Consider the following 23117-nt stretch of genomic DNA (forward strand, 5'->3'; position numbering starts at 1 on the left):
TAATATTTCACCTACAAATGTTTGTGTTATTTATGACATGCAACACAGACACACAGCATGCAGGAAAAACAGACATACTGCTCTAACACAATGCTATACTAGCCAACTTATTTTCTTTTATGGCATCCTGTCCTATAGAAACTCTATTTCTCAATTTTATACACATAAATCTATACAAATTTTGCGAACCCAATATTTAAAGTTTCCTTTACACCCAAAAGCCAAAGAAATTCATTTTAAAATTCTGAATGGAGTCTATCACTCCAACAATATGATAAAACAACGATTTAGTTTTGAATCAAACAACTGTTTTCTGTAATGAGACTGAAACCACAATTCAATTATTTTTCCATTGTATGTATGTGGAAGCGACTTGGCTGGACATTTAAGACTGGCTTCACACAAATGCTTGCCTTCATGACATTATTTATGGACTTGCACTGGTCAATGTCAAAGACAGCTTTTTACTAACTAATATCATCATTCTGGGTCAGTTTTACATACACAAATGTAAACATTTAAAGATGAAACCCACATTTTCCTGTTTCCATAGTGAGTTTCTGCTCTATATGAAAACTCTCAATCACATGAAGAGTAAACCTGCATCGAAGCTTCTATCAATTATTGAAGAATATTGTAGCGGCTATTTGTCATCAAAATTAAATCAACTTAAAGGTAAGTGAAGTTAAGACTGTAACATAACTCAAATAACCACTAGATGCACCATGGGTTTGTGCTTAAACGCAGTCAAAAACACAATGTCCATATCATAGATGTAGTTCAAGTGGTTTATTTTCAAGATTTTGCAGGTAAACAACAACTGAGGCCTTTTGTGCTGTCTCTCCTGCTCATCCTGTCTGATCGTCTGTGTGTCTGGTAAAAAAAAAACCATAGGCCCACCCAGGTGCATGCTGGTCTAACCTTGTGCTCCCTATTTATACGCAGGTGCTCACGGTCTAAATCATTAAGAAAACACAACAAAAAGGTGCTAAATACCAAAGGATGAAAACAATAACCATAAAAATCAAAAAATATATTCTAAATATTAAACAAACAAAAAATAAACAATTAGCAAAAAAAAAAAAAAAAAAAAAACCTAAGTTAGTAAACAAAAAAGGTAAATTAACTTTAAACAAAAAACTAAACTGACAAATAGTTCCTACAAATATAATTTGTACAACAAGCCCTAGCCCCCCACCTCATTTTATTTATTAATTATTTTTATTTTTATTTTTATTTATTTATTTTTTTTTTTTTTTTTTCAAAAATTGCAGTCTTCATAGTTATTGACATCTATATATGTATTCCTATTTGCACCCGTGCCTTTGTATTTTCTTTAATATGGATGCCATGTTGTTTGTATATTTGTATATTGTCAATAAAAAAAATACATATATATATTTTATGGAACTATGAAGCCTTTTAGGTGTTTTTCTCTATCTCACAAATGCCTCAAAGTGCCTGACTTCACCTACATTTGGATGTAAACATGACTATCATCTACTTAAACTCATGTATTCCATTAAAAACAGTCTCAATAAGTGGGATATGGCTGTGATATAATCTGATCTCCACAATTAAACTCATTTTATGGTGTAATCTTATCTTTATCTTGTTTAACTCACCTTTAATGTACCGTTAACCTGAACACTGGCCACGCCCACGCCCCGTAGTCACGTGTCTCTGCCGCAGCCGCTGTCACATGACCACATCTTCGGCCGGGTACTTCCTGTACCTAGATTTCTTCTCCCCTTCTGGTGAAAATAACGGTTCTCTTCTGCTTTTGGGCGACGTAACGCATCCAGGAATCTGATACGGATATAAAACCCACTCCTATCGACCCGGGGTGGTGTAACTTGACGCGTTTTCCACCTGTTTGTTGTGTGAGGATGTTCTCCGGAGAGGGGCGGGTGGACTGTTGACTGTACAAGCCGACATCCTTTCGTTTTCAGAGGCAAACGCAGTATTTGACAAGCTACAAAGGAGCTCCATTTCCATTCTAGAAGCCACCTAGTATTTAGAAAAAGTGGTGGCAGCTTCATATTAGCGGCGTTTTACTCCAAACAACGACAGCTTCATTCTAATGTCAAAATATACCAGCTTTCCAGAGCCCATGGATGACCACAACCCGTTCCAGGTATGTGATCTGTCATGAAAAAGCTAGCATTTATCTGTATGATCAGTCATGGTGATGGATGGAAGGCACTAATGTTGGTAATAGCAGGCGTGCTGTTACTCATGTGACAGTAGTGGCTTTTTCTAGGCCTCTACCTCCTCTCTCTAATCTTTCCCCACTTGTAGCTCTGTAACAATGGAGACATTAAGAAAGACAACATAATCTGGTTAAATTGGGAGTAATGTTCCAGCAAATTAAGTTTGTTTGTCTCGTTTGTTATGTTTTGCCAGGACCCTGCCGTGACCCAGCACAGCAGCAACACAGGATACGCCACACTGGACCTGTACAACCCATTTGATAACACCACCGGGGTGAGGAACATCTGAACTTTTATCTGAGATGACAGCAGGGTGATAGTAGATTAAACATCTTTTATATATCTCAACTCATGAGACTTTCACAGTGCATGTCATGGATTTTCATTTGGAAACTATTAAATTCACAGGTTTTTGCAAAATCCCATAACAGAATAGGCTGTGAAATTCTATATCATAACAATCATTTTCTTTGGAGTTCCGAGGTGATGATTAACACAATATAATTTACATTTCTTTGGTCATTGAGGTTTATTTCATTCATATTTTCAGGTTAACCACTTGCAAAAACTATCAGTTTCCATCTTGCTGAGTGAGAACCCAGAGTTGGACTCATTTGTTTTGATTTAATGTTGTGCATAGTAAGCATGAAATCTTACAAGTGTATCTGTATCCTCTGTAGCAGGTTTATCAAAGTTTATTGGGTTTTGTTTATTTACTGTCTTCTCTGGTTGTTCCAAATTTTGCATACAGATATAGTAATGACAATGAAAATGACATGAAGTTTTCTAGTTTTTATTTAAAAACTGATAGTGTGATACTTCCCATGGGTTGTTTTTATGTCTCCAGTAGAATTATTGAATTTTGATAGAAAAAAATACACCAAATTGTTTGCACTTAAGTTCAGATTTATTTATTTTTTGTTTGAGTTTCTTGTTTGAGTCATATTTATTTATTGATTGACTGATTGATTTAGGTATCCATATGTTGATGTAGATGTTAAGTTGTGTAGTTTCTTTTTAAAATTAAAAAATAGCTCATTTATGACATTTTCTCGGGGAGTGATGCTAATGCCTAAGTAATTGGCTTTGGCTTTTTTCCTCCTAGAAAGTATCATTATCTTATTGACCTTTAAATATACAGTATTGGTTGACCTGTCGACCAAACTTTCTGCTTATGCTCCTAAATCTTTCTCAAATTCACGAAAAAAGCTGCAGTCCGAAATTATTGTAAAATGAATGCGTTTTTTAATGAAATAACACATTTTCTTGGGAACAGCATAAGAAAATGAAACATAATTTCAACACAAACACCTTTTGCTCTTTCCTCTGACTGAAGAAGAGCCCTGAAGAAGAAAAAAATATTTTACCCACCCCTCACTTCAGACATAGATAAACTTTCATTCCTAGTTACTTAAATGTTAACAGTTACTTTAAAAAGTAAGTATCGAGAGCCATATACAGTAAATTAAACTGAAACCTTTGTTTATGCATGTTCTTGTCATTGAAACACACATCTGCTTTAAAATAGTCCATACACACTGATTCTGGCAATGAAATTTCATTCTGTTGTCCTCAAATATTTTGTAAAATTTTTGATAACATTCTTCTTTTTGCTGTAAACATCACTAATAATACCCTGTGCCCTGACAAAATCTTTACATTTCCTGACTTTTGTCACATTAAAACAGTACTGGCAATGGAAGTAGAAATGCATAAAATCAGCAAATATAAAAGTCATATATATGTCTAATATTTTTATGGCAGTTCCTTGCTCAGTTGCAAGTTCTTAGTCTTCCTGTCAGCTGATGATATTATCAATACTGGAGCAGCAGGAACTTGAATTGCACACTGTCCTTTAATGCAGTCTTGCTGCTTTTTTTCAATCTCACTTCCATATTCTGAGATAACACATAACTAAGAAACAGAGAACACAGAGAAATGATCTCTAATACATCCCTGGACAGGAGGAATATTGTCAAATGGGGATGCTGAAGTTGAGTGACAGATAAACGGAGAAATGGAGGACAATAATCTAGACATGACACAAGCTGTACCTTCTGTTATCATGGCATCGTGCATTTATGTGGGTAAGGATGGCTTTGCAGCATTTGTCAGGAAGTTTATTGAGTGTAATTGAATATGAGTCACAGAGACATGGCTGTATGAACTCATTCCTGTCTCTATCATGGATGTTAAGAGCTTTCAGTGTGTGCAGGCAGATAAAGAGTGAATGGGTAAACAGGGAGGCGGAGGGCTCACTGTCTCAGTCAGTGATCGATGGAACCACCTTGGTCACATTGTGATTTAGGAATGTGTGCACACTGGATACTGAACTCTTAAGTGGCAGTGAGGATGTGGTCTTTTAAATGCCCAGGGAGTTCTCACAAACCACTGCCATTGTTGTTTACATTCCTTCCACTGCTAAATTAACAACGGTGTGTGACATTAACCACTCTGTCACTACAGGCAATACATCTGGACACTTTCAGAGACTCTCCTTGAACTCTATCCACTTTGTAGATTGTCATTATTGTGTCATTTTTGCCTATTTCTGCAGTTGTAACACAAAAAATTTCAACTGTGATCAGTATTTCAGATTCTGATCCTAGGCCCCAAGCATAGTTTCCTAAATTACCCCTTTTTTAATATTAATTTTTCACTTTAACAAAAAGAAAAATACAGTACATATTGTAGTATGAAGCTCTAGCTGTGTTTTCTAGCTAATTTGCATTTTTATACACTCAAAGCCCTTATACAACTTGAACTTCTCTGTTAATAGATAAAATGTTAGTATAAAAGCCAATAATAATAGTAATAACCCTACATATTCAGATAAATAAATGTGTAGACTACTCACTTATGTAAGAATAAAGTCAGTGTCAAAGTACAGGTTTTATTACAGGGACTTTAAACGGTAAAATTCCCTGCTGTTTTATCCTTATGTCTGTCACATTATGTACCTTATGTGAAGGTATTATTATTGTTATGTACTGTGCCAAGGCTGCATGTTGTCTCCACGCCTTTTCATAAACTTAACGGACAAGGCGTAGTCGTGGTAAGGAAGGCATTTGGTATGTGGATCGGGAGGTCGCGTCTCTGCTCTTTGAGGGTGACGATGTTTGTACCATCACAGCAGGATCTCAGCAGATGAGTGTGATGAGGTTAGAAAATGGATCCGCATTTTCATGGGGGAGTTTAAGTATCTCATAGTCTTATTCACAACAAGTGACGGATAAATGTACTATGACTGTATGTTCGATGCAGACTCCTCAGTGGTACAGTCGATGTTCTGGACCTGAGTGGTGCGGAGGGAGCTGAGTCATAAGGCAAAGCTCTATTCATCACTCAGTCTCTGATCCAGGGTAATGACTAAAAGGGCAAGATTGCAATTTTGTTTGTACACATAAAAAAATATGCTGAAATAAACGTTCTTACTTACAGGAAGGGTTTGTAGAATTTTTTTAATCTCCTGATGCAAAAGAAGAATTGTCTGTAGGATTTTTCCAGTGTCAGACAAATGATGATGAACAAACGCACATTCTGCCTAATCCACATTAAGGAAACGCCTACAGACAAATTGGGAAAGAACAACTATGGCAAGCAAGATACATCCACAGTCACTTCTGACACTGACAATTAGTGATAGCTCGCAGCACACTAGTTACCAACTAACAGACGTTCACATGATTTGGTGTCAGTGTAGATAAACACAAACGGTATCTGACACAAACTACCTCTTAATTCAATGAACAATTTAGGAAAAATTAATTTACACAATCATAGATTTGTTATGCATTATTGACTGACCTGACAATCCAACACAAACAGATCTATGATCCTAAGTTTGGGAAAAGCAGACTTACATGGCTTCGTCTCTGAAGTTGTATTATAAGTTCAGGAGCAGCTCAGAGGAGACTGGCTGCTCCACTTTGAGAGGAGCCAAGTGAGGTAGTTTGGAAACTTGATTGGGATGCCCACTGGGCGCCTCCCTTTGGAGTTTTACCAGGCACAGCCAGATGGGCAGAGAACCCAGGGCCGACCCAGGACTCAACGGAAGGATTATATCCCCCGTCTGGTCTGGGAGTGTGCGGTGATCCCACAGGAGGAGCTGGAGGAAGCTGCTGGAGCCAGCGAGGCCTGGGCTACTCCTGCCCCTGTTGCTACAGAAATGGAAAATGGATTAATTAGTTTGGAGAATGGATGTACTGATGGAATCACTACATATATGATAATTTAATGCCAAGTTCTGTGAAAATCAGTAGAAGCCTCTTTTTTTTCTGGCCCTTAATGTTATGACTCAGTGCTTTGGTAAAATAAAAATTTTATGCCACATTCAGCTTTTCAGATATATGATGTCTTTTTTTGTCTTTTGTCTGTTTTCTAGCCTCCGCCTCCATATGAAGCCACCTCTCCGTCAGCCCCACCTGTGCCTGCTCAGACTCCACCCAGCAGGACAACGCCCACTGAACCTCGCAACTATGGCTCCTACAACACTCAGGTACACACACTGCACTACAAGGAGGATTGTCAGTGCTGTGACAAAATCTGTTCTTCTCAAAGATGGATGTGCAGCCAAAAATGATATGAGCCAAACCCTGAATACAATAACTCAAAAGTGGGCAAATCATAGGTCAGACGTCCTGTGCATCCTCTTTACACCAAAATGACATCAAAACCTAAGTTATCTTTTTTATGCATGAATCACAGAAAACGACTGAAATTTTGAAGCACCCCCTCATCACCCATATCCTCCGTTCACTCCACTGGCTCCCAGTCCCCCTCAGAATAGAATACAAAGTGTGTCTTCTCACTTATCAGTGCATTCATGGCCACATTCCAGATTACCTCAAGGAACTGGTCAGTGCTCACCACTCCCACAGATATCTCTGCTCCGTTGGTGCTTTTCAGCCCCCAAGAACCAAAATGCAGTCTATGGGAGCTTTTCATGCAGCAGCTCCATGGCTCTGGAATGCTTTCCCTGAGCATCCGAGGGCTCCACAGACTGTGGAGTCTTTCAAAAAAGCTCTTAAAAAACTTTTCTCTTGCAGAGAGCATATGGTCTATCCTAAATTCTCTGCTTTTACCTGTGTTTTTTATTCTAATTTTGTCTCATAGTTTTTACTGGTTTGATTTTGTAAATCCTGTCCTGTAGATCTGTCTGTCACAGATGTAAAGTGCATTGAAAATAAAATGTATTATTCATTTCTTAATTTTACTGTTGAAGCAACACCAAGATGCCATTTTGTCCTTACCGTGACCCAGGTCATCACCAAATATAGTCACCTTTTCTCTTTGACACTTGGACCTGCAGATCTGCTGATGTTTTGTGTTGTTTTGTCAGACTGCTGTGAATGCCACCACAGCAGAGCTCCTGAAGAAGCAGGAGGAGCTGGAGAAGAAGGCCCGGGAGCTGGAGAGGAGAGAACGGGAGCTGGAGTCACATAGCCTCGGACCTGGAGCCTGTAAGAAAGAGAGAGAGGCCCTGAAGGGACGGGGAAATATAGCAGAAGCAATGGGATTAAATATGTCAAACATTAAATCAAGAAATAACTAAGAAAATCACCATCAGTCACAGCTAGGTGATTTTAAAGTTTCTCTCTTTTTCAGCTCGCCAGAATAACTGGCCTCCGCTGCCGTCATTCTGTCCTGTGGGCCCCTGCTTCTACCAGGACATCAATGTGGAGATCAGCCAGCGTTTCCAGCGCACTGTCACCTTTATGTATTACTTCTGGATGTGTGAGTTCCCATCATTTCTGTCAGTTCCTTTTGCAATTCCTCTCTGTTAAAAAAATGTATAGTCTGTATAGCTTTTTTACTGCTATTATTATTTTTTATTGTTTGTTTTTGGTCTGTCTTGTTTATTGCACTGTTTTTATACATGTGCACTTTTTTTCTTGCACTTTATTCTGTTGCTGCCTTGGATCAATAAATTCTAATCTAATTTAATTTGTTTCTCAGGTGGTATTTGTGAATTTCAATGATTTTTTTTTCATGTTAGTATCATTATGGAACGTTAAAAATTCACTGTATAATATTTATTGGCATCCAACAGTGAACAATCAACTGAATGCCCCCCATCCTCACCTATCGTGGCCACAAAAATGCACCAGAAAAAGTCTGTTATGGGCTTTGTAGTGGAGGGGATATTAACTCTGATCATATAGCAGTGTCAGTAATGCTTAATGCTTTAATGTTGCATGTCTCCTGATGTAAAATGGAAAGTTAGAGGCAGAGGAAGTCTGAGCTATCGTGGAGACATGAGGATGTAATGTGGTGAACGAGCTCCCTCAGCAGAAATAAACTTCTCATTCTAATGTAATGAAAACATCATAATTTTTTCATTATACGCTAATTAAACAGTATTATGAATATTATATCTCATTTCTGCAATTAGATCCTCGTAAATCTTACCCACAGGACCTTTGGGTATGGTAATTATATCTTCAAAATTAGTTTTATTTGGTCTTTTACTTCAGTTTTATATGTGCCTGAAAGGTTTTATTTTTAGACTGACCTGTTAGTTTTGGTTAAGTTTTAGTGTTGGATTTCAGATAATAAGAGGCAAGTTTTCAGCTGGGTGTACATGTTTCGTTGCATAGCAACGAAATTTGATTTACACAATCTTGTTTTTTGAAGCTTTTTTTGTTTTTGTACATCATGAACTATTAACACTGCATCCAGAGCTAAACCAAAACTAAAACTAAAACTGAAACAAAACTGATTTAAGCTCCATTTCTGTAATTCCATAGTTCATTTTTAATTACATTTTTGTGTTGTTAAAACCAGTATTTGTTTCCTTTTAACAAACTTCTTTATTCACTGTTTTCATTTTAGTCCTGGTCCTCATTAGGTCTAATAATCTTGAGTGGTGGTGAAAGTAAACTGAATGTAAAATTGTACTTGTGGCTGGTAGAAACTACTGCTGACTCATGTCTGTGTGAGTTCTGCTGCGTTTTCTGGAGTCTGAGCCTGAATGTTTGCATAAAGACTCTTACACTTAGCTGCAAACCTAGGAACTGAAACCAGTACTTTGGACATCCCCCATCTTTAGTAGAAACTGAGATACCAGCCGCAAAACAAATCGTGACATGGCGGTTGATGTAGAAAACCAATTGTCAATTAGGTCTGTACCTCGACTGTTTCATTTCACCAGTTTTCTTCTTACTGTGGAGGCTTTGCAACAGTTTTTTTTAAGAGTTGACCCCTTTCTGCTTTGGGCAAACACATAGCAGTGCCATCCTCTCATGTTATCACACACTGTAATATCCTTATATATATTCTTTTTATTCTCATTTTCATATTTCAGTCTGTACTTGCAACCTGTTCCTCAACCTGATCTCCTCGCTGGCCCGGTTTTGTGTGGATCCCTCTGGTGGAGTTGGTCTGGGCCTCGCTATCCTCTGGGCTCTCCTCTTCACCCCCTGCTCCTTTGTCTGTTGGTACCGACCTGTATACAAAGCCTTCAGGTGCATATAACCTTGTTAAAGATGTATTGAAACTAAAACTTTCCAGTTTAATTTCTGCGGGTTAGATCCCCTTCTCTGTGTTGTCTGCTGGTTGGCCGGGCCTTGGGATCCTCTTTGTTGGCCCCTGGTCCTTGGAAGGGGTGACGTTGCAGTTCCATGGCTGTGTTCATCACTAAGTGCACCTCAGTCTCTTTGCCTTATTCTCTTTGCTTTACTCTAATGCAGTCAGTCTGTCACAGGAGATTAATGTGAATAACTGCTGTTGGGTGGATTTGTTGCTCTTATTATATGGGTTGTATATGATATTCTGTTCATGTTTTCTTTTCTTATATTCCTCATTTAGTAGGTCTTATTTATTTTATTTTATTGTCATTTTTTTAGTTTGTTTTTTCTGTCTTTCTGCCCAGTTTACTCTAGTTATTGTTACCATTATATTATCACCATGGTTGTTATTGTTAGTATTGTCGTTATTTTCTTGTGAGGGTCTTTGCCACCCCCCACCCCCCCTGTTTCTCCCCCCCCGTTCCTCCATGTCAGGTCTGGCATCGAAATGTAGTTCAACAAAACTCATAATAAAGACGAAGAAGAACTTAAAAAGAAAATAAAAAGATGTATTGAAGCTAAAACTTTCCAATTTAATTTCTTTTGCGTTACAGGGCACTTAATTCACTTAAACCAAGTACAGTTATATGACACATTCTCACTTACTATAAGTATTTAAGGTTATCAGTGATTATCTTTTGATATATATAAGTATGTACACATAGCCTCCAGAACACTCTAGTCTTGGCCTTTGGTTTAATAGGAGCTAAAATATGAGAGGCAAACATGGATTGAAATGATAATGGCTGTATAAGGAAGGGAAGTACAGACTGAGTGCATCTTTTTTTTATCCAAAGATAAGGATTTGGTTTGAATCATTTATGTGTGTCTTTAGTGTTAAAATGTAAACATACGACTTGAATTGTTGCTTCTTTTAGCATTGTATTCACATTATTGTATATCTCTTTTTCTCTAGGAGTGACAGCTCCTTCAACTTCTTCGTCTTCTTCTTTGTGTTTTTTGCCCAAGCGGTCGTCTTTGTGATCATGACCATCGGTATCCCTGGATGGGGTTTCAGGTATAAAAAATACAAGTCGTAAATTACAGCTAATGGAAATCGCAGTAAAATATTTAAATATTTTATATGTTGCCCAGCAGATGTTTTTTTTTTTTTTTTAACATAAATGGGTATATTTATTGTTTTGTTTTTAACTTATATCTCTTAAATCTGTTTTTTTTCTGCCTCAGTGGATGGATTGTGAGTCTGGCTGCTCTGAAGACCAGTGTCCCCGTTGGTGCCATTATGATGATAAATGCCATCCTCTTCACCGCTCAAACTGCCATGGGGATTTTCATGCTAAAGAAGGTGAAAACTGAATAAATTTGTTTACATTCAGCAAAATTCACAGGTAGTGGAATCCAACTGATATGGAGGAACGTATGTGGTTCAAAGTATGGGTTTTATAGATTTAACATCGTCCTTGCACAGAGGAGAAATGTCAAGGAAAGGGTGAAAAATGTGATTTAATACATGGCAGGGCTTTAAACAGCACTAAACTGTATGGGTCTCTTTCACTAATATGTGTGTAGAAACACCCTCGTGTAGTGTACAAATAAAGCGTTCATGAAAAATTACACTCAGGTCTGTGTCACATCTGCGCCAGCTCATTTTATTCTTAACTTTTCTCTATATAAGGAAATATATTTCGTCGTCGTGTCATGGACAAAGCCGTGAAGCCGTTTTAAGAGAAATGCATGACCCTGAAAGCATAAAGTGAAAGAATTTTACAAGGGAAGAAAATTAAAAGATGCTTTCCTGAGTTGGAAGCCAGAAAAGGCACAGTTTTGCAAAGCATTTTCTCAGATGTGACAATAGTAAAAAGAAAAGCTGCAGTGTTTAAGGTGTGAATGTTGGATCTCGTAAGATGGGCTGTGGCCCTGGAAATAAAGAAATGGTTTGTCAGTAAAAGAATAACAGAGCAGTGGACTCATATTATAGTCCAGGTCAATAAAAATAATGAAAACCGGGACTGTTACGTTTCACTATTAATATTACTTACACACACTCCCCTGCACACTATGATGGGGAAATGTCATATAGTTCAACACTTTAATTTAATGCGATATTTTAATTTAATAGAATATTTTGATTTAATTTAGTAGTTGATGAAGGTGAAAGGGCATCGTTTTCATGGTTTGTTATACATTTGAACATTGCATTATTAAATTAACTGTTTCTGTATTGTCTATTATAAACTTTTTTTTTTTTTTTGCATTTAATTAAAAGATAGACCTTTATTTGTGCAAATGCAAGATCTGGAGCATAGCACAAACAAATTCCCTATTATTAATGAGGTTGAATGCTCATATGCACTGCACTGTGTGTAAATGAGCCTGATTATCTCATTTAAAACTCCTTCAAGAAATTAAGGTCCACTAGGTTTAATATGAAAAGTGGAATACAAACTAAATGTCATTAACTTTACCATGTTACATGATGTAGTAGGTTGAGTTTCATAAGGCCAATAATTGAGACCAGTGGAGGGCAGGCTCATCAAGCTGTATTTGCATTTTCTATCTGGGCTTTGCAAATACTAATCAACAGTCACTACATAACAAGCGGTCCAAAGAATAGCCCCAATATCAAGTTGTGGGTATCTGTTTCAGCCTTACAATGTGCATAATATGATGATGAGTTGGTGTGTGTATCGGATGTCAGCGTCCTATGCTCTTACCCTCTCCAGGTCCACAATTTGTACAGGCAGACCGATGCCAGCTTTCAGAAGGCCCAGGCGGAGTTCGCCACCGGAGTCATGTCCAATCAGGCTGTGCGCCAGGCCGCTGCCAACGCCGCCTCCAGCGCTGCCTCCAACGCTGCCCAGGGGGCCTTCACCGCACCTCGATAGAGTGCAACGAAACGGGTTGGGAGGGCATGAAGTGTGGAGGAGGGGGCCCTTTCATCCCGATAAAGGATCAGATTGGTATTTATTTCCCCACTGGTGATTAGTATTTGCAGGTGTGAGCAAACTGAGTCTATATAATTACCCCAAATGAACTTCAGGTTATGTGCATGAGACAGAGGTGGGGGGGGGTCTGTTATATAGTATGCGAATGTGTACAGGACAAGTTAGCTAAATTGCCAAACGGAGTCAACGTACCCTAAGTGTTGATCCAAGGAGCAGGAAGAGAATGGTAGCAAAGATTTATATGGAAACCTTAAGATGTTTAAACTGGCTTTGAGAATCTAGCACATTTGAATGCAGGGAAAATGTTTTTTTATATGGAAAAGTTGAGCTATGTGCCAAGTTGATCATACTGGGTCAGTATTAGCCTGGTTATTTCCTTTTGTAATGACTCACGTGGATGTGCAATGCTTTTGTGAGCAGGATGTTTAAGTATTTGGATGGAGACAATACTCACAGATGTAAACACAGACATGCCATTCTAACTTTTGATCCATAAAGTAAAGACTTAACTTTAGCTAAGTGTTTTTTTTTCTTGTTTTTTTTTTTTTTTTTTTTTTTTTTTTTTTTTTTGCCAACTAACAATTGTTTTGTTAATATTCCAAATGAGAATGCCTATTATTATATTGTACCTTATTGCCAAATCTTCTCAGACTGTAAGTGCTAAAAATTCTGAACATGTTTCGGTTAATATCTATGTCACTGTTATGTTGGTGTTGCTTGTGGTTATCCTGAAAGGTCACTGTTTTGGTTTTAATAAAAATATATTGTCATGCTCTCACAGTTTACTGCAGTCATAATTTTACTGAGCGGAAGCAACATTCATAGACTAATATATTACCACTTATACTGTACCTGCACTGTCTTTTACATTTCCTTTTTGGAGCATACACTAATCATCAATAAGCTTTTCATTCCACTTATATAATCAATAATGCATGTTTTGACTGAATCATATTTCTAATGTCAGTAATATACTTTTCATGCTGATTATGACATTAAGATTCTTTATCTTATCGTGTGAGCGATTATACTAATGTGCTCCATATGGTCAAAAATATGTGAACGTCTCCAACCACATGCTCGTGTTTGGTGTTGAGCAGTTCACAGCACAAACAGGAAACAGAGACAGTGAAGAGACGATAAGCCTTGTACAGCTGAAGTCAACAATGCTGTCAGTATGATTTCATTTACCTCTATGTTACACCTCATTTGTATTCATTTCTGATCTAAGCTACATATTCCTGTGTGCATTTTTCTATACAAAATTTTATCCCCTTTGTAAAGCATTTTCAATAACCTGTCTGTGTGAGAAGGTGCAATATAAATAAACTTGCACTCTATATCAATGTAATCATCATTTATCATATGGCGTTTTTACAGCCTATATCTGGTTGCTAGGTAACAGCCTGAGTCCAGTTTTCTTCCCAGCATCCCTTATATCCAGGCTCTGAAAAAACAACATTTTTGGACCTTGAATGTTTCATTTTCTTTGGCGACACCCATCATACATCAAGGAAACTACATCTGGGATTTCATGACAACTTGTTGCTTTTTCAGATCTGCTTTTTATTTTTTAGAACACAAATTATGGGGTATGATGAAGCCAAATGTGAAAATAAAACTATAGTGATTCATATGTGATTTCAGCTTATAAAATGTTAAACACTAGTGATAAAAGTGACTCTTAGGGAACTTGTTGGTTGCATTACAGATACTTAGATCAATGCTGTGCCATCTGTTTGGGTTCCCTGGACACCAAACCGTCTTGGACTGATCTGACCTGCTGCGTCTGAGACTTTTATGGGCTTACACGCCGACGTCAGAGGCTGCGCTTCACCGTGAAGATGGCGGAGGCAGCCGAAACACCACAACACCGGTTTTTCTGTCACTGCTGTAAATGTGAAACAAACCCCAAACTCCCGGTGAGTCACTTTGGATGGTGTGTGTTTTCATGCGTGCGCCGGATTGAACAGAATCAACGCGCACTTAGATAGAGGAACGACTTTATTGAAAGACTTTTGTTTATTAACGCGTAAAGTTGGAACTGTAACTGTGGTTTTTAACGGTTTACTGTGAAAAGAGCTTCAATCAGTGGACTCGTACATTTTAAACCAACCTGTTAGTTCTTGTTGCGCGCACAGCATGCACCAAGATCTTACATTAGAGGCTGAGAGAGAGAGAGTAAAATCTGGCTATTCACGTTGCCATATTTAGAAGCACCCCTGTCGGCGACTGTGTTCCCAGTTGTCTACTGTCAACTGCCTGTGAGAGACGTAAGATAAGACGGGCTGTTTGGCTATTTGAGTCACCACATGCAGCAGCACGCACAAGGCTGTTACATGACACAGACGCGCAATTAAGTCTGTTCCAAACGCCCATGTTGCACAATTTCTGTTACAGCCACTCTGATTTTTTTTATTTTTTTTTTCTAAATATTTTTTTTTAAACTAAAAGATTCTTTTTCTTGATTCGTCTCCCTTTGTGAGGAGCGCAACTGTGCAAACCTCTGCTGGAGCTCATTCGCTGCGCCTCTGACTTTTCATGGCACAATTACGCACAGATATTACAAAGAGAAACCCGTAGCGCACGTGTGTGTGTCTGTAAGAGAGGAAGAGAAAGGATGAGAGATTAAGATAATGCGCTCCATATGACCAAAAATATGTGGACATCGCCGACCACATGCGTTTGAACAGTTCAAAGAAAACTCAAACAAGTGGCATATTGCGTTTGCACACATTTTAACCCAATATGATCTCAAGCGGGTCAGATCAGTAAAGTAATAGCGCAAAAATCTGTAAATAATAATGACAACTCCAAACTTTTCTCTTTGTTTTAATGCCAAAAGTTCAAATACATTATGAAAAGGCTAATATTTACAAGATAATAAAATGTAAATAACTTGAACAACCTGGAATTTCTTAAGAAGAGTAAAATGCCTCAGCTTATCATTTACGCATGTGCATTCCAACTCACAGGTCACAGTGGGTCTTCAAAGACACAAAACATTTAGTAACAGGCATAACACTGTTAAAACTGCATTTATTTTTCTTGAGAAATTTCAAGTTGTTTAGGTTATTCTCCTTTTTGTCAAAGGATTGATTGTAAATGTTAACATTTTCATCATGTAATTCTACTTTTTTTACACTGAAACAAAGACAAAACCTTTGATTTCTCATTATTTAAAGGTTTTTGGTCTATTATTTTGCTAGTCTGACTGCTTGCTTTAGCTCACATTGGGTTGTATGTGGTCCCTGAATTGACTGTTAATATTTTCACTTTGCAAATTCCTCCTGAAGGCTGGATTGGACCCTTTGGTGCCATTTTGGCCCGCAGACCCTATATTTGACACCCCTGATCTAAGCATATTATAGCAGCTCCACTAATTAATAGCTGCAGAAAAAGAAAGTGCCCTTTCTTGCCTCAATTCACATGAGGTTGGTGTGAAAGAACTTCACTGTCCTGCACCTGTTGAGACCTGTACTATAGCCTCCTTTATGTTTTTTCTCCCTGAAGGACTTCATCTGCTCCAGATGTGAGTCGGGTTTCATTGAGGAGGTAGAAGAAGACTCCAGGTACAGTTCACATGTCATTTTTTATCTGATAAAACTGTAAATGTGTGAAAATATCTCACATTTTGCTCTTCAGTCTCTTGCAGGACAGTACATCAGCAGCCAGTGAGGAGTCAAACTCCTTGTTCTCAGAAGTATGTCCTCACACCATTAAAAAAAACACGCCTTCTTTTCTGTCCCAGCCTTTGACATGTTTCTTTTCTTTTTCACCTACAAGTTATGGCAGCTGCTGTTCATGGAGCGCTCCGCTCTGCTGTCACATCCGCCATCTTCAGAGTCAAACCCGAACGACAGCGAGCAGGACTCTGCAGGTCAGAGCCTTCCTTCTCCACTGTCTTCAGAAGCTGCTGAGGTTAGAGAAGAGGTCAGAGAACCAGAGTCGTCTTCTCTGCCTGAACTAGAGAGGTCATCCCGTCCTGAGCAAAGGCCAGCAGTGGAAGGGTGTGTGGACATGGTACACCTGAATATCAGTGTGCTTCTAACACTTGAGTGTGCATGAGCTGTTAATACAGGGGTGTCAAACTCATTTTAGTTCAGGGGCCACATACAGTCCAGTATGACCTCAAGTGGGCTGGACCAGTAAAATAATGATCAAAATGATTTATAAATAGTAACAACTCCAAATTTTTCTCTTTGTTTAGAGCAAAAATGTAAACATAAGTTATGAAAATGTTTACATTTACAAACATGTGAATAACCTGAATGACCGTGAACAACCTTAAATGTAGAAAAATAAGTGCAATTTTAACAATATTATGCTTCAACTTATCATTTACGCATCTGCATTACAGATCACAGTGGATCTACAAAGGCACAAAACATTTAGTAACAGGTATAATATTGTTAAAATTTTGTAGTTTGGAATTTGGGTTTGTCATTATTTGAAGGTTATTATGCTCTTATTTACTTGTCTGACCCTCTTGAGCTCAAATTGGTCTGTGTGTGACCCCTGAACTTAAATGAGTTTGACACCCCTGACTGTCAGTGTCTTCAGTGTAATTTTGCACTTCACAAATTCATCCTGTGGGCTAGATTGGAAACTTTGGCAGATCGTGGCAGACTGATTTTGGCCCATTGGCTGTATGTTTGACACCCCTGCTTTAATATCTTATCTAGTTACAGTAATATTTTCTGCTATACCCTGAGAAAAACATCAAATGACTTCTATGTGACTATGCAGTTACTGAACATCATCATTAAACTGTTCTACAACTACAAGTTTACTTTTACTATAAATACAAAGGTTAACAAGGATATTTGCACTGATTGTGTGTGAGAGAAACATGAAATTAATGAGTTTCCAATCATAACTTCTTTCTCTAATTTTAACAGAGCAACCATTTGACTTAGCAGGAGTTACACAACTGTTGCTTAATAATGACACTAGAGTAATTTACTCAAAAGCACGTTAATGTATATTGCATCTGTTTTTGTCCTTTCAAGGATCGTGCAGCAGTTCTTGACTGGCCTGTTTGCGAACAACGGAAACCCTGGTGCTGCACCAGCCGCACTGTAACTGCTTTTTCATTTTTGATTCTCATCATTCACTTTTGATTTCAGCTAACCTTGTCTGACCCCCTTTTTTTCATTTTTCTTTTCGCATTCTTGTAGATCTAGTATGCTTCAGTTGCACTCAAACCCAGCAGATTATGCTTGGGGTCAGGGAGGTCTGGACGCTGTCATAACAGAGGTCAGTGATGTAAAAGCAGTTGTGATATCCTTTCTTTTTTACACTTTTCTCAGTATTTTGGAAAGACATTGAAATTAATGAAACTATTTGCCATTTTCAAGTATGCTATTGTCTGTAATAATTCAGTCATAAACCTGTTAGTGTTTTCTATTCTTTTTTAGGACTGTCTTTGTTTTCCTCTGTGACCCCCTTCTCTCCACCCATATATCCATTCTCTTTGTCTGTTGTCCCACTTCCCTAGTTGTTGGGACAGCTAGAAAACACAGGTCCACCCCCTGCAGAAAAGGAGATGATCTCATCCCTGCCAACAGTCTGCATCTCTCAAGAACAGACAGGTGGGAATCCCAGTATGGGGAACTACACACTGGATGGCTTTGTATCAGGACAAAACTTCTCATGTTGATTCATTGAATGGTGGGAGATGTATTTAGATCTTTTGCTTAAAGGAGTGATATTTAGCTTTTCTAAATGGAATTATGCATTTTTAAACATTTCCCTGTGGTCTACATACACTGTAAATGCTATGCTTAGGTCTGAATTCGTCATTAATTAAACTCCACAGGTCCATCTTCAACCATATTTTTGAGTAATGACATGAGAAAGGTCGTTTTTAGCGCTGGCCCTTTAAATACAAATGAGCACTTCAGGCCCCGCCCCCTCCAGGTTGTTGTGCGCTCTGTCCTATTCAGCCACTTGAGTTCGTTAATACAACCAACAACTGAATATTTTAGGTAATCGGCTCAAGTTTGGACATATTTTCAGGATGGACTACAACCGCTGGTGCTGACAACCAATTATGTCGTACTCTGAAAAATGTTTGTCGGAAATCTTGACCTTATATGTGCAAATGTTGTGATGTAACTAGTTATAAAACATAACAAATTAAGAAGGAATTAAAAGAGGTTGTAGAAATCCACTTGATTTTTGTCGGAATAAATTTAAAGATAGCTTTGTAGCACCTGGAGGGTTCAAATTTAAACTTTATGAACTATTAGGGTTCAAATACACAAATAAATTTACCAAAGACTAATAAAAGTGGGTTTAGCAAAGTATGACTCCTTTAAATACTAATACCACAATATAAAAGTATTACCAGTAAAATGTACATAAAGTGGTTCTATGTAGTATTGATATTCCAAACTCTCAACAGCTGGGGGAGGTCACGTACCACAACACACTTAAGGCTACCAATACCACCACTGAGTCAACACTATATATACACAGACTGTATCACTCACTGGATATAGGTATAAAGCTATTTTTTTTCCGCACACATCTGTATTATGTTATCATCAAGTTGTCTTCTTCAAACTAAAACTCACAGCTGCTTATTTTGATAGTCGGTCAAAATGTCTTATAATCTTCATGTACTGCATCAGCTGATAGTTTACATTATAGCTCTGTTAGCTTAGCCCTGTTTGTTGACCTGAAACCACCACAGTAAAACCACAAATCACCTCTGTTTACTGTCCAGTTTGTGTTGTCAGTAGCTGAACTAAAGATCTGTTTGGAATCGTCCAATCAAGGTCAGAACTGTCAGTTTAGTCTGAACCGTGAATCAACAAACAGCAACTTAGCTAAGATGATAATATCACATAATAACTTTATACCTTCATAAACCTCAGAATCAAACTCACCCATGTAGAAGAAATGCTGCCATTTCATCATCAAACTCCAGTCTTTTTCTTTTGAGCTGTGTCCAGTGGAGAAAACACCCACAGTGATTCTAGCTTTTATCACTTCGTCACCTTCTTTGACCTTAAACATTGTTTCTTAATGGTTCTCATCCCATCTGGTCACTTTCTGATGCTTTGGTCAAAGGTCCTGTGGCGTTCGTTTTCGTCACCATGGGAGACCAGCAGAGTGACTCACTACTCCCTCTAGTGGTCACATAAATCCATAAATAAGTCTTAATAAGTTCAGTTCATATCTGTACAATCCAGTACACTGGTATCTTTGGCAGAACTTCAGAGCCCTTTATTTTAAACACTGTAGTGGTGCTTTTAGGTCCGGTTTGAATGTTTTATCCTCCTAAAACCAAACTATGGGTTTTCTGTCCATGTTTGTGGACAAGAGTTTCACAGCTTTATACAGAAAAAAACAAACATGCAAATAACTGTCCATCACAAAGGACATTCCATAAAGAAAAAAAAAAAATCTGAAATGTATCATGATGTTTCTAATACAGGCAATTGTTTAATTAAAAAAAGCCAAAACTTGTACTTTCCTGACATTTCGTGGGTCTCAGGAGGTTAAAGTGAAAATACTACATATGGCCACTTTTAAGAATGAAACATAGACAGTGATTGTGCCGTAAAATGGTTTGTGTCAGTACTTTATTATGCATATTAAGTTTTTGACTCTTATTACTGCTGATTTAATGTTGGTACTGCATTTTACAACTTTAGATGTTTAATGTTGAGCTCATTTTAACAACTTTATATGCTGTTAGATGCTGTTAAATTTACATAATGCATAATATTCTGAGAGATCACCACACTGCTGTTGCATCAGTGAGGACCTATCTCTAAAAAGTACAGTTTTATTCCTGATTGAATCAAAATCATTTCTAAAAGAGGTTATTAAATCAAGAAGGAGTTTTTTTTTTTTCAACCTATGACGAAACACTAATTGCTTGAGTTTAGTTTGACTTTAGAAATGAACACGCTTGGAGATACTTAATCTTTACTAACAAGAAGTAACAACTGACTGAACAAGAAGTAAAATCAGATATTATATATTTCCACTAATGTGAAGACAAACGTAGTAAAGTATAACTCTGTGTCAAATGGAAATATTCAAGTACAATCTTGTCTTCATGTCAGACGTGTGGTTTTTATAATGAATTTTCTATTTAAAAGCATTGTTGAACTGTACAATTACTCAACCGCAGGATTTATTTACTCAGCTTTTCCACTTCTTCCTTTTCTAATCCTATCATTCATCTTTTCTCCTACCTTATATTATTTTAACTTTCCCTTTCCTCTGTACATTTTTCTTCAGTTCCTTATGACTTTTCTTTCCTCCTCATATTTGTCCTGTCCTTCAGTGTTTCCTCTCAACCTTGTTATTGTAACGGGCAAAGACAATTATTACTAAAGACTGTAGCTGTTCACATCAGTAAGTCAAAAATACCTACTAAAACAAACAACACTTCCAAAAACGGGGATCTTGAAAGTTCCAGTAAGTTACTAGACATTTAATATCTGATTTTACTTCTTATTAAGTCTTCAGAAAGTACATTGAAGTTGGTGTTGTCTATTGAACTGGGACACGACATATAACCGCATTATATATTTCTAAAGATATAATGACTGGTCTTCATGTATCTGCATCTCATGTATGTTTGTGTTCTTCTGTCTCAGACTGCAGACTTGAGTGTCCAGTATGTAGAGAGGAGTACTCATTGGGGGAATCTGTCAGGAAGCTACCCTGCCTCCATTACTTCCATAGTGAATGTATAGTGCCTTGGCTGGAGCTGGTAAGTGCACTACAAGGAGGGGTTTAAAGCAATGGGTCACAGTGTTTTTCAATTCAAGACCCAAAGGAGAATTTTGCTGTCTCATCAGGACCCAAACTTATGAAATTATGTCATGAGTTGACAAAGATTTACACTTTTACTCACTCGTTCACTGTCAAAGTATGTGTCTTTATAGTCAGGCAAATCTTTTTGTGTCATTTTAATATTTTTATGTCATTTTTCTTGTATGCATTTCACATCATGTGTGTTTTGTTATGTCTTTTTCAGTTGTGTTTCCTATGTGATTTTAGTATTGTGTCTTCAACATCATTTTAGCCTTTTTATATCATTTACATCATTTTTGTTTTGTTATGTCTTTTATATTAAGTCCCTTTGTTAAGCCATTTGTATCTCCAATGCCATTTTAATCATGTTGCGATGATTATGACTGAGTTCTCCTCTGCATTTAACATGACTTTGCTTACAGTATTTATACGCTAATCTTCTGTTTCAGTTAGAAAAATGAAGTCATGTATTATTATTTTATGACTATATATTTTCCTTTCCATTAAAACCCAGTTTGGATCCTGACTCTAAGTTTGAGACACAAGGTTTAAAGGTCTCAAAATTGTCATGAAAGTTTTAAGAGACACTTTTTTTGTTACCTAAATGCATGCTAGTGTTTTCCATAGGTCTAACTTTTTTATTTTTCATATAAACTTCCCCTTTTTACAGCACGATACCTGCCCAGTATGCCGCAAAAGCTTAGACGGTGTCGATAACAGCCTCCTGCCCACATCAGAACCCCCAGAAAGCCGTTCCATCAGGACAGAGCAACAGGAGAGGCAGGCGATCTGAGAAACGGGCCAAACAACTCTACCTCTGATGATGTTTTCAGAAACATACTTTTTCTTGGCTCAACCTCAGGTTTCCTTATCTGTGGACTAGAATACATTATGCATCACAGTCAAGTATTTTAGCTTAAATCTCACTTGATTTATGCATCTCTGCTAAGGACCTTTATGTTTTCTACTCCAACATCTTTGCCATTTTTAAGCTACACACAAATGGACCTGGGCAGTTTGCTGACAAGATGTGGAGGTGAAGTGTCCTTCTCGCTACACTGCCCTCTTAGGGGGTTTTCTGAATGACTGCCTCAGATGTCACGAACTAATCACCACTGAGCTGCCAGTGGGTGTCAAAAAGATGGGAATTCAGAGTTATGAAGCACTGCTTTTGCATAAAAGCTGTTGGTGAGACGTTTCCTTAACGCAGTAGGCTGTTGACCTTTTCAACCTGGTCTGATTCACTGTTCCTCTTTACATAAAGCTGTAATTAAAGACCAACTCTGTGACCCGTACTCTCTGCAACTTCTTCTTCCTCCTTATTATACAAGTTTCTGAGGCAAGCACTGTATGTTAATGCACATCTGATCTGGCAGTCTTGGAGTTTTTTTTTTTTTTTCTTTTCTTTTCTTTTTTTAAATCAGCCTTTTAGCTTGTTTAGGTTAATTCTTAAATACTTAGAATTTTTTTGTAGTGACTTCCAAAGGATTTTTTCTCTCTACATTTACACTTTCCTAGGTGAGTTACCAGCATTTCTTATCACTCTATACTTCTTATCTAATATCTCTATTATCCTTTACATTTTGTATTTTTCAATGAAAATCAGGTATGGTCTTACATTTAATTTAGTGAACAAGTAGATATTC

General features: G+C 37.6%; 2 protein-coding genes across 2 annotated transcripts; both read left to right on the top strand.

Moving 5' to 3' along the window:
- The first annotated feature begins 1693 nt into the window (after positions 1 to 1693).
- On the top strand, positions 1694 to 13467 carry scamp3 (secretory carrier membrane protein 3). The gene is made up of 9 exons (XM_030146514.1): positions 1694 to 2137; positions 2407 to 2487; positions 6598 to 6711; positions 7555 to 7675; positions 7821 to 7949; positions 9520 to 9679; positions 10698 to 10799; positions 10970 to 11087; positions 12466 to 13467. The coding sequence occupies exons 1-9, from the start codon at positions 2084 to 2086 to the stop codon at positions 12625 to 12627; spliced, it is 1041 nt and encodes a 346-aa protein (XP_030002374.1). The 5' UTR covers positions 1694 to 2083; the 3' UTR covers positions 12628 to 13467.
- Positions 13468 to 14486: 1019 nt separating this feature from the next.
- rnf115b (ring finger protein 115b) lies at positions 14487 to 22766 on the top strand. The gene is made up of 9 exons (XM_030146517.1): positions 14487 to 14609; positions 16201 to 16259; positions 16333 to 16390; positions 16474 to 16697; positions 17700 to 17768; positions 17868 to 17946; positions 18188 to 18281; positions 21312 to 21427; positions 22142 to 22766. Exons 1-9 carry the CDS (start codon positions 14532 to 14534, stop codon positions 22262 to 22264), a joined length of 900 nt encoding a protein of 299 aa, XP_030002377.1. The 5' UTR covers positions 14487 to 14531; the 3' UTR covers positions 22265 to 22766.
- Positions 22767 to 23117: the final 351 nt, after the last annotated feature.

The sequence above is a fragment of the Sphaeramia orbicularis genome, chromosome 11 (assembly GCF_902148855.1).
Source record: "Sphaeramia orbicularis chromosome 11, fSphaOr1.1, whole genome shotgun sequence".
In the NCBI taxonomy this organism is placed as follows: domain Eukaryota; kingdom Metazoa; phylum Chordata; class Actinopteri; order Kurtiformes; family Apogonidae; genus Sphaeramia; species Sphaeramia orbicularis.